The sequence below is a fragment of the Leucoraja erinacea genome, chromosome 7, assembly GCF_028641065.1.
Source record: "Leucoraja erinacea ecotype New England chromosome 7, Leri_hhj_1, whole genome shotgun sequence".
NCBI classification, from domain to species: Eukaryota; Metazoa; Chordata; class Chondrichthyes; order Rajiformes; family Rajidae; genus Leucoraja; species Leucoraja erinaceus.
The window spans coordinates 66,262,279-66,273,820 of NC_073383.1; the positions used below are offsets into that span (position 1 = coordinate 66,262,279).

Consider the following 11,542-nt stretch of genomic DNA (forward strand, 5'->3'; position numbering starts at 1 on the left):
CATTACATGCGAGATAAAGCATTGATTGTATTCCTTGTATGTGTGTGGTGGAAGAGAGGGAGGGGGGGGGGGGGGGTGAGAATAACATGTTGCTGCCAAACAAAGTTAATCAATTCAAAATTTATTTAAAATGACCCCCTCCCCCTTTCGCGTCCGCGTCCCTGCGCTCGCATGGTAGGCCTCTTTCTATTGGTCGGATTGACCGTGGCCGCTGGAAGGCGCGTTGTGATTGGCTGGGCTGGGCCGGCCGAACGGAGGCAGCGGCGATGGCGGCTGTCGGGACGGATGCTGATACCGATGCTCACATTGTGGTCCACAGACAGCTGCAAGACATTGTCCTCGTCCAGCAGCAGCAGATTGAATACTTCAGCGAAATGGTGAGAATGTGGCTTGGCAACCCTACTCACCCTTCGTGCCGGCGCGTGGCGGCTAGGGCATCAATTCAGGCTGCCTGCAGCACAACGTAGTTCAGTGGTGAAATGCAGTTCAGTGGAGAAAATGTATAGGAAAGAACTGCAGATGCTGGTTCACACCGAAGTTAGACACAAAAAGCTGAAGTAACTCAACGGGACCGACACACACACACCCACACACTCCATCCCTCCCCCACCTAAGTCGTACTAGCTTCAAAGACGTCTTGTTGAGTCTCATTGTCTGTAACTCGTTTTCAACTAGCCCAACGCTAACAATGGCCTGTTTCTTTGATCATCATTATTTTTTTACATATCTTTAATTCGTTTGTTCTATATCTCTCTATATCACCATCTCTCTCGGTTCCCTTTCCCCCGACTCTGTCTGAAGAAGGATCTCGACCCGAAACATCACCTATTCCTTTTTTCCAGAGATGCTGCCTGACCCGCTGAGTTGCTCCAGCTTGTTGTGTCTATCTTAGATCAGTAGAGATGTAGTCAGACGGAATTTCAGATTCTGGTTTACACAAAAGGATAAAGAGTGCTGGAGTAACTCAGTGAGTCAGGCAGCATCTATGGAGAACATAGACGGGTGATGTTTCAGGTCAGAACCTCCTTTAGATTATGTGTGCGGAAGGGGGAGCGGGAAGAGGAGAGCCGTACAAAGCCTGGCAGATAATAGGTGGAAGGGGTGAAACTGCAGACACTGGTTTAAACTGAATATATACATAAAAAGCTGGAGTATGTCAGTGGGTCAGGCAGCATCTCTATAGAAAAGGAATAGGTGATGTTTTGGGTCTTGACCAAAATGTCACCTGTTCCTTTTCTCCAGAGATGCTGCCTGACCCACTGAGTTACTCCAGCTTTTTGTGTCCTGGGTGGACACAGACTGAAGTAGAGATGGTTGACAGCTTCAAGTTCCTAGGTGTAAATATCAGCAACGATTAGTCCTGGTCCAACCGCATGGTCAACAAGGCCAAGAAAGCACACCAATGCATCTACTTCCTCGGGTTAAAGAAATCTGACATTTATTCAATGACATACCAATTCCTGCAGATGTACCATCGAAAGCATCCTATCTGGATGCATCACAGCTTGCTGTCCATGCACTTTTTATCTGCACTTTGAGCAGCAACAATAGTATATTCTTCACTCTGCTTATCTTCTCTTTTGGACTACCTCTTGTATTCATGTACGGTGTGACTTGCCCGAGTTGCATGCAAAACAAAGTTTTTCACTATCTCAGTACAAATGACAATAATAAACAAATACTTGTTCCAAAATCCTTTTCCCTCCCCCCTCTTACCACATGAACCACATTCCATTGTATCGTCTGAATACTGCCTGTTCTCTTCCTCCCTGCATCTTCCTCCTGACTTTCATAGTCATAGAGCACAGATACAAGCCCTTTGGCAGAACTTGTCCATGCTGATTAAGAGATCCCATTCACAGTAGTCCCATTTGCCTGCATTTGGCCCACATCCCTCTAAACCATTCCTATCTATGTTCCTGTCCAAATGTCTCTTAAATATTGTTATAGTACCTGCCTCAACTACCTCCTCTGGCAGCTAATTCCCTGTACCCACCACTGTCTATGTGGAAAGCATGCCCCTCACAGTCCTATTAAATCTTTCCCCATCATATCCTCTGGTTCTTGATTCCCCATCTCTGGGTTAAAGTGCATTCACCTGATATATTTCCCTCATCTATTCTCCCCATATCTGCTCCATTTCAGTTCTCACACAACCTGACACTCAGCGCTCACAACTCCACCCTTCCACCACTCGATTGGTCTCCACGTGTGTACACTGTTTCTTGATGGTTTGTTTATTTTATTTGTGCTTATCAATACAATACAATACGGGTTTATTCGTCACATTGCACATAAAGTGCAAGTGAAATGAATTGGCAGTGTCCTGGACTACCAAGCTGTATTTTCTTTTCGGCAATGCCTGGTTCTCAATGCTATTCCTCAGGTTTGCATTGGGCCTCATTTAAACATTGCAAGATCCTATGGTCCAATAACTCAGAATCAAAGTGGGGATGGAAAATTAAATTGCAAAACTCAAAGTACTGGAGGAACTCAGTAGGTCAGGTGGAACTGGGGAGCGAGTGGACAGGCAATGATTCGGTTTGGGAACCTTCTTCAAACTCTTCAGACTGGCTAGCCATGGGAAGCTTAGGGCTGTCCCTGCAGACAACAGGCATCCTGCAATCTCCCAATGTGGTCCCCTTGTGAACAACAAATATAGTACTTAAGAAGGAACTGCAGATGCTAGAAAATCGAAGGTGCTGAAGAAAACTCAGCGGGTGCAGCAGCATCTATGGAGCGAAGGAAATAGACAACGTTTCGGGCCGAAACCCTTCTTCAGACTGATGGAGGGGGGGTGGGGGGGGGGGGGAGAAGAAAGAAAAAGGAAGAGGAGGAGCCAGAGGGCTGAAGAAGAGCTGAGAAGGGTAGGAGACGGCAAGGGCTACCGGAAATTGGAGAATTCAATGTTTATGCCTCTAGGGTGCAGACTGCCCAAGCGGAATATGAGGTGCTGCTCCTCCAATATCCGGTGGTGCTCACTCTGGCCAAGGAGGAGGCCCAGGACAAAGAGGTCGGATTTGGAATGGGAGGGGGAGTTGAAGTGCTGAGCCACTGGGAGGTCAGGTTGGTTAATGCAGACCGAGCGGAGGTGGCTCCTCCTCTTCCTTTTTCCTTTCTTCTCCTCGCCCCCCCCGCTCCCCCACTCTCCATCAGTCTGAAGATGGGTCTCGGCCTGAAACGTTGCCCATTTCCTTCGCTCCATAGATGCTGCTGCACTCGCTGAGTTTCTCCAGCACTTTTGTCTACCAACAAATATAGTACACTAGATTGGAAGACCTGCAAGTGAATCACACTGGCCAGGGACTGAACAAGTCTTCCAGGTGATTTATTATAAAATGTTTCCCTCGGGGTTCCATTGTGGCTGTACGAAGATGTGATGCTTTGATGCCTGCAGCTTCAGTATCACCTTGAGAATTAATTTTGTATCCTAGATCTAAACTGTTCTGAGAGGCACAGCAACAAACTATACTTTTCTTAGATTTAACCTTATGCATAAAGTCATTGACTGTTAATGGTTTGCCATCTATTAAATTAGATTACAGGAATATATCATGTTTTCATTGGTTAATGTACTAAATTACATTCTATATTTAGATAAAGAATAAAGAAGAAGAATCAGTAAGCATAAAGATATATGAAGATGTTGTGAAAGAATTGGAGGTGAGAAATTTTAAATTAATACAGAATAACCATTAACAGAGTAAGTATATTTTTGATATTCAATGCTTGATCATTTTCTGCACCAATGTACCTATCTGTTATATACGTAATATTAGTACTTACCGCATATTTAGGTAACAATCATGATTTTCACAGAACTTTTTATAGTATTTTTCACCTGTATGTAAAATATCGTCTTTAATTTATTCATAATGCCTTTGGTAACTATTTCCTGCCGCAATTTAAATACTTGCAGTTATTTTTATGCAACATGGTGATTTTAATATGTAGTGCGATAGAATACCTTCTACAATTACATTACAATGCCAATATTGCATAATTTTTACGTGAAAAAATGATCCATGTTCGATTAACTTTGATACACTTATTTACAGAATGAAAAATTTCAGCATGCTAAAACAAAATCATTACTTTCCAAGGAGTCTGAAAAACTGCAATTTGCACTTGGTGAAGTAGAAATTCTAATGAAACAGCTAGAACGGGAAAAGAAGGCATTTGAAAATGCGTAAGTCCTTTGCACGAATCCGAATGCAGACATCAATTATATTTCATGAATTAATTTACTGCGATTCGAGGGGAAACTGAGTTACATAATAAAAGCATAGGGGGCTACCTAATAAAAGCATATTAAATTATGAAAAGCAGAGAGAGGGGAGAAAACCAGAATCTTTTTCAGAGGATGGAAATGTCAAATTATAGATTTAACATGAGAGGGCGAATGTTTAAAGCAGATTTGTACAACAAGGTTTTTACACAGACTCATATGTTGCTGGAACACACCACCACAGTAAGTGGTAAAGGTAGATATGATTGCAACATTTAAGAGGCATTAAGACACACATTAAGAGATTGTCTTATTATTTTTTCAAATTAAGTTGTCAGTTCTTCAGAATGAAAGATGCAGCCAGCAGTTTATTCTGTTCGCTTTGTTAATGCTGCTGCCTTTGGAGTTTCAAAACCGATTACCACTTGTAGGTTACAGCAAAAAAAAAAAATAGGTTGACGGCTGGTTCTTGTTTATATTAATGGCCACTACAGTTTAATCTCTGATTATGATTGCCTCTTTCTAAAACCTAACACCATGAATAGTAATCTCCACAGATCCCATATTTCAGATTTCCTGCATCGATTTATTTTTGGTTTTTCATTAGTTAACATGTATAATTTCATTTGTTAACAGTTAGCACAATTGTGTGTAGAATTACAATTTAACTCCATTTCAATAAATCATTTTCATTGTGTTTTCTAATGCACTTATCTCTATTTTCATTTTGTTTATAAAGACTGGAAAGTATTAAAAACAAGGCATGGAAGGAAGTAAACAAAAACGACAAGTTAAAAAGCAAGTGCAATGGTAGGTCGTTACATTATCTTAACTAAACAGTGGAGGGGTGGAGTCAACAATGTGGAAGCGTATGTGTGCAGATAATGGGAGAGTGTAGGAAAAGTCACGTTTAAACTAACACGGCAGGGGGATGAGAACTAACGCAAGCAGACAGAGGGCCATAAAAGGAAGACAGAAACAAAAGGTAGAAGGGAGATAAGAAAAACAAACCTGAAAGCTTTGTTCCTTAATGCGAGGAGCATTCGTAATAAGGTGGATTAATTGAATGTGCAGATGGTAGTTAAGATATATGATATAGTTGGAATTATGGAGGCATGGCTCCAGGGTGACCAAGGCTGGGAGCTAAACATGCAGGGGTATTCGATATTCAGGAAGGATAGACAGAAAGGAAGAGGAGGTGGGATGGCATTGCTGGTTAAAGAGGAGATTAGCGAGGAGAGACATTAGCTTGGATTCTGTAGAATTGGTATGGGTAGAACTGCGAAATAGCCTAGGGCTATTGGAGTTGTATACAAACCACCAAGCAGCAGCAGGGAGGTTGGGGATAGCATCAAGCAGGAAATTAGGGATGCATGTAGCAAAGGTACAGCAGTTATCATGGGTGACTTTAATCTACATAAAGATTGGGCCAACCAAATTGGTAGCAGTGCTGAGGAGGAGGATTTCTTGGAATGTATATGGGATGTTTTTTTTAAAACCAGCATGTAGAAGAACCGACTGGAGGACAGTCCATCCTAGACTGGGTATTGTGTATCAGGAAAGATTAGTTAGCGATCTTGTTGTGCAAAGTCCCTTCGGCAACAGTGTCCATAATATGGTGGAATTCTGCATTAGAATGGAAAGTGAAACGGTTAATTTGGAGACTAGGGTCCTGAACTTAAAGAAAGGAGACTTTGAAGGTATGAGATGGGAATTGGCTAGGCAAGACTAGCAAATTATACTTAAAGGGTTGACGGTAGAGATGCAATGTCAAAGATTTAAAGACCGCATGGATGAACTCCAAAAATAAAATGGGGAAGGCGGCTCAACCGTGGCTGACGAGGGAAATCAAGGATAGTGTTAAATCCAAGGAAAAGGCATGTAAATTAGCCAGAGGAAGCAGCAAACCGGAGGACTGGGAAAAATTTAGAACTCAACAGAGGAGGACAATAATTAAAAAAGAGCAAGAGCACGAAAGAAAGCTTGCGGAGAATATAAAAACTGACTGTAAAAGCTTATTTCCATCTGTAAAACGGAAAAGATTAGTGAAGCCAAATGTAGGTCCCTTACAATCAGAGACAGCTGAATTTATAATGGGAAACAAGGAAATGGCAGAACAGTTAAACAAGTACTTTGGTTCTGTCTTCACTAAGGAAGACACAAACAATCTCCCAGAAATACTAGGGAACCGAGGATCTATTGAGAGGGAGGAACTGAAGGGAATCCACATTAGCCAGGTAATGGTGTTGGGTAAACAGTTGGGACTGAAGACCGATAACTCCCCAGGGCCAGATCCCCTGGTCTACATCCCAGAGTACTCAAGGAGGTGGCCCTAGAAACCGTGGATGCATTGGTGATCATTTTCCAATGTTCTCTCGACTCTGGATCATTTCCTGTGGACTGGAGGGATGCCAATGTAACCCCACATTTTAAGAAAGAAGGGAGAGAGAAAACAGGGAATTATAGACCAGTTAGCCTTACATCAGTATTGGGGAAGATGCTCGAGTCGATTGTTAAAGATGTTATAGCAACGCATTTGGAAAGCAGTGACAGGATCAGTCAACGTCAGCATGGATTTATAAAGGGGAAATCATGCTTGACTAAACTGGAATTTTTTGAGGATGTAACAAGTAGAATGGATAAAGGCGAGCGAGTGGATGTGGTGTATCTGGACTTTCAAAGGATGCTTTCAATAGGATGCTATGAGGCTGCAAGGTGACCTGGGTGTGCTTGTACATCAGTCACTGAAAGTAACCATGCAGGTACAGCAGGCGATGAAAAAAGCTAATGACATGTTGGCCTTCATTGCGAGAGAATTTGAGTTTAGGAGCAAGGAGGTCCTACTGCAGTTGTACAGGGCCCTGGTGAGACAACACCTGGGGTATATTGTGCAATTTTGGTCTCCTAATTTGAGGAAGGATATTATTACTATTGAGGGAGTACAGCGTAGGTTCACCAGGTTAATTCCTGGGATGGCGGGACTGACATAAGATTAAAGAATGGAGCGACTGGGCTTGTATTCACTGGAATTCAGCTGGATGAGAGAGGATCTTATAGAAACATATAAAATTCTTAAAGGGTTGGACAGGCTAGATGGAGGAAAAATGTTCCCGATGTTAGGTGAGTCCAGAACCAGGGGTTACATTTAGGACTGAAATGAAGAAAAACGCCTTTGCCAGAGAGTTGTGAATCTGTGGAATTCTCTGCCACAGAAGGCAGTGGAGGCCAATTCACTGGATCTTTTCAAGAGAGTTAGATTTAGCCCTTAGGTCGAAAGGAATTAAGGGATATGAGGAAAAAGCAGGAATGGGGTAGATTTTAGATGATCAGCCATGATAATATTGAATATTGGTGCTAGCTCGGAGGGCTGAATGGCCATTCCTGTACTTATTTTTCTGTTTCTACACAAATTTAGCAGTGAAAGTATACTTTATTTATTTCCAAAGTGATGAGATGTCTCTGTTATTTGAAGCATTATGATTGCAGCAATTATATACTTTATGTGTTCAGTCATCTAGGGAATTAATTTAGAAATTAAGCGTTAGCTAATTTTTTTTTTTTCCAGATATTGAGAATAAAGTAGAAAAGCAAGAAGATATCTTAAGTAGCAAAGAAGATCAGATCAAAGAACTTTGTCATCAACTTGCAAAGCAGAAAGCCACATTGAAGTAAGTATGGAATACATTACAGCAAGAGTACTTCAATATGTTCGGTACTTCAAACTAAACTGATAAACAAGTATGTTGTGATGGGAGATCATTTTGATTACAAAGAACTGATTTTATGTTTTGTTTGTAGACAACAGGTTACTGAGTTTGAAATACAGAAGCAGCAAAATGCTTATATTGAACGTGTACTGGAAGGAAAAAAGAAGAAAGCGTGTGGAAAGTTTATTCCTACCTCAAAGTAGCCCTGTATACATTGACTTTTACAGACTCCTAAATATTTCCTAAATATTACAATATTATTTGTCAACTGGTCAAATTTTGAATTATTTTGATAGAATGATGCTTTCAGCGAGATGTTGTTACTGTAATTTAATGTAGAATAGTACATCACAGGAACAGGCCCTTCGGCCCACAATGTGAGCTGACCATGATGCCAATTTAAATTACTCAAATCTGCCTGTACATGGTCTATATCCCTTCATTCCTTGTCTGTCTAAATGCCTGTTAAATGTTGCTATCGTATCTTCTTTGATCATTTCTCTTGGCAACGTGTTCTAAGCACCTACCACTGTGTAGAACATTTGTCTTGTATGTCCACTTTAAACTCTCCACCTGCTCACATTAAACTTTGCCTTCTAGTATTTAGCATTTCCACCCTGGGGAAAAATACTTTTATCTACCCTATCAATGCTTCTCATAATTTTATATATTTATCTATGGTCCCTCAGCCTCCATTGCTCCAGAGAAAACAATCTAAGTTTGTCAATTTCTCCTTACAGCTAATACTCTATAATCCAGGCAGAATTCTGGTGAACTTTTTTTCAAAGCTTCCACATACTTCCTGCAATGCAGTGACCAGAACTACAGCCAAAAACTCCAACTGTAGCCTAACCCATGTATTATACTACTGCAACATGACTTACCAACTTTTACATTCAGCACCCTGATCAATAAAGCAAGTATACCATATGCCGCATTTACCTCCTTATCAACTTGTGTTGCCATTTTCAGGCAGCTATGGACTTGCACTCCAGGATTTGTGGCATTACACTAGACAAAACAGCCGCCAGGAGAATGTCAAATTTCAAAATGGATTGAACATCAATAAGTTTTTAATGGTGCCCCTTCATTCCTGGTCTTGCGATTTATGATGCATATGTTTCAACAAAATGAGCGAAATACAGGGAAATTTGTCTGTTTACTATGTGTGATGCCTTTAATTGCATTTGCACCATGTTAAATCAAAATGGCAGGACCGTTTCAGCATTCTGTCTTAGCTTCACTATTAGAATCATAGAGTGGTGCAGTGTGGAAACAGGCTCTTCGGCCCAACTTGCCCACATCGTCCAACAATGTCCCAGCTATACCCAGCTTCCTGCACTTGGTTCATATCCCTCCAAACCTGTCTTATCCATGTACCTGTCAAAACTATTTCTTAAACGATGGGATAGTCCCAGCCTCAACTACCTCCTCTCGCAGCTTGTTCCATACACCCACCACCGTTTGTGTGAAAAAGTTACCCCTCGGATCCCTATTAAATCTTTTCCCCTTCACCTTGAACCTATGTCCTCTGGTGCTCGATTCCCCTGCTGTGGGCAAGTGACTGTGCATCTATCAGATCTATTCGTCTCATGATTTTGGACACCTCTATAACATCACTCCTCATCCTCCTGCGCTCCATAGAATAGAGACCCAGCCTACTCAACCTTTCCCTATAGCTCACACCCTCTAGTCCTGGCAACATCCTCATAAATCTTTTCTGAACCCTTTCGAGCTTGACATTATCTTTCCTATAACATGCTGCCCACAACTGAACACTATATTCTAAAAGGCTTTTGGAACATTGGCCTTCATCAGTATTGTGTATTGAAGTTGGGAGGTCATGTTGCAGTTGTATAAGACGTTGGTGAGACTGCACTGTTCTAGAACCAACTTCATTAACATAAAAGGCTTTTGGAAGTCCGAAGAAGGGTCTCCACGCGAAAAGTCACCTATTCCTTCGATCCATAGATGCTGCTTCACCCGGTGAGTTTCTCCAGCATTTTCACCTACCTTCGATTTTTTCAGCATCTGCAGTTCCTTCTTAAACATTATGAACATCATCATTTGTCTCACTTGCATGTGTTTTAATTATAAAAAGTTTGAGGATGGATGTAATATCAAGTGGTTTTACCACTTCAGAAATCTTTGAGTTTTTTTTATTGTGACAACTCAGGAGCTATAGTTTATATTTGCCATCAAGAGCTCTATTCACAGGCATCTTTGGTTCCAAAGAAGTAAATTTCATTGCAATTTATTTTTATTTGTGCACGTTGTACCAATATTTTGCCAGCAGATTTTAGATGTACAACATTTGAAGATGAAGAGAGTAAAAAACAAATTGCCAATTTTATGTTATGTTTATAAACTATGAATGACCAAAGATTTCATGCTGCTCACCATGTACTTTCATTTTAAAATTTATATTTTTGTAGCTGCAGCTGGTCCTGCACTCAGAAGTTCATTTTGCTAAAAAGATGTAAGAAAGTTTATGCAAAAAATTAAAAATGATTTGCCACTGCAGGGCATGTTTATAAAATATGTGTCATTTCCCCTCCCCCCCCATTATTTTTCCTTCAATATCATTGAAACTAAACTTTCAAAAATTAGTCTAATTGTACTCTTCTAAAGATGGTTTATGACAAAATAAACTGCTTTTTTTGTTTCTTCCTGTTAATTTTTAATAGATTATAATTGTTTATTATCAACTATGACTTGCATTAAAATAAATTAACTATATTATCTGACTGACTGAATATCTTAAATAAATTCCCAGAACACAGGGTACTTTGACAGCAAAATAATATCCTTGAGTAATTTTTACAGGGTTCATTCATATTTTTCACAACATTCACTGTGAAGATCCTGCCCTGGTTTGACTTCCCAAAATGCAACACCTCTCACTTCTCTGCATTAAGCTCCATTAATCTTTTCTTAGCCCACTTGGCCAACTGATCAAGAACCTGCTGTAATTTCTGATAACCATCTTCATTCTCTAAGATGCCATCTACTTTAGTGTCATATGGAAACTTACTAATCATGCCTTGTATAATCTCATCTATATTATTGACTAGACTAAGTGGGACCCGTTGGGTCCCAGCATCACACGGGAGGGCTGGTCCCCCAACGCAATATTCCACCTCTCCACCAATTCCAATATTGGTGGCCAGTGGGGGTGGGGAGGGGGCTTTCTGGAGCGCTAGTGGGCTGAAGGGACTGGTTTCCAGAGGGCTAGTATGGACACTGTGGGCCGAATGGATTCTTGGGCTGGTGGCTCAGTCACTCAAACCTGTTGTGCCGGCAGCTCACTCACTCACGGCTGGTTGGCTGGCAGTTCACACGGCTATTCCTTGAAATTCCATTTCAAGCAGGGTGCAAGGCCACCAAATTCAAGTGCGGTTTCTTACCATTTCAAGCAGGGTGCAAGGCAATTAAGACAGCGAGTTGTGACCTCTCTCTCCTCCATCTTGCAGAGACTGAGCCACGCCCACACTTCTGGGTTTTATAGTCCCTCCCCTCCCACCAGAAGGGGCGTGGCTTTTATTTTTCATCGATGGGAAAAATCCTCAGCACCTGATGAGCGGAGGGGCACTGAGGTAAGATGGCC

General features: G+C 41.3%; 1 protein-coding gene across 2 annotated transcripts; it reads left to right on the forward strand.

Moving 5' to 3' along the window:
• The first annotated feature begins 218 nt into the window (after positions 1 to 218).
• LOC129699073 (spermatogenesis-associated protein 24-like) lies at positions 219 to 10,660 on the forward strand. 2 transcript variants are annotated; one of them, XM_055638707.1, is made up of 6 exons: positions 219 to 377; positions 3,598 to 3,663; positions 4,104 to 4,189; positions 4,968 to 5,038; positions 7,794 to 7,896; positions 8,027 to 10,660. In XM_055638707.1, the coding sequence occupies exons 1-6, from the start codon at positions 267 to 269 to the stop codon at positions 8,136 to 8,138; spliced, it is 549 nt and encodes a 182-aa protein (XP_055494682.1). In that variant the 5' UTR covers positions 219 to 266; the 3' UTR covers positions 8,139 to 10,660. The 2 variants fall into 2 exon arrangements, with proteins under 2 accessions (XP_055494682.1, XP_055494681.1); XM_055638706.1 differs by having other exon boundaries at positions 4,059 to 4,189; positions 8,027 to 10,658.
• Positions 10,661 to 11,542: the final 882 nt, after the last annotated feature.

What these genes read in the sequence shown, in the direction of transcription:
- LOC129699073 (XM_055638706.1), top strand. Translation starts at nt 267, where the DNA reads ATGGCGGCTGTCGGGACGGATGCTGATACCGATGCTCACATTGTGGTC. An exon ending in AAGAAGGCATTTGAAAATGC is followed by an intron (nt 4,190 to 4,967) that starts GTAAGTCCTTTG and finishes TTGTTTATAAAG; the next exon opens with ACTGGAAAGTATTAAAAACA. An exon ending in GTTAAAAAGCAAGTGCAATG is followed by an intron (nt 5,039 to 7,793) that starts GTAGGTCGTTAC and finishes TTTTTTTTCCAG; the next exon opens with ATATTGAGAATAAAGTAGAA.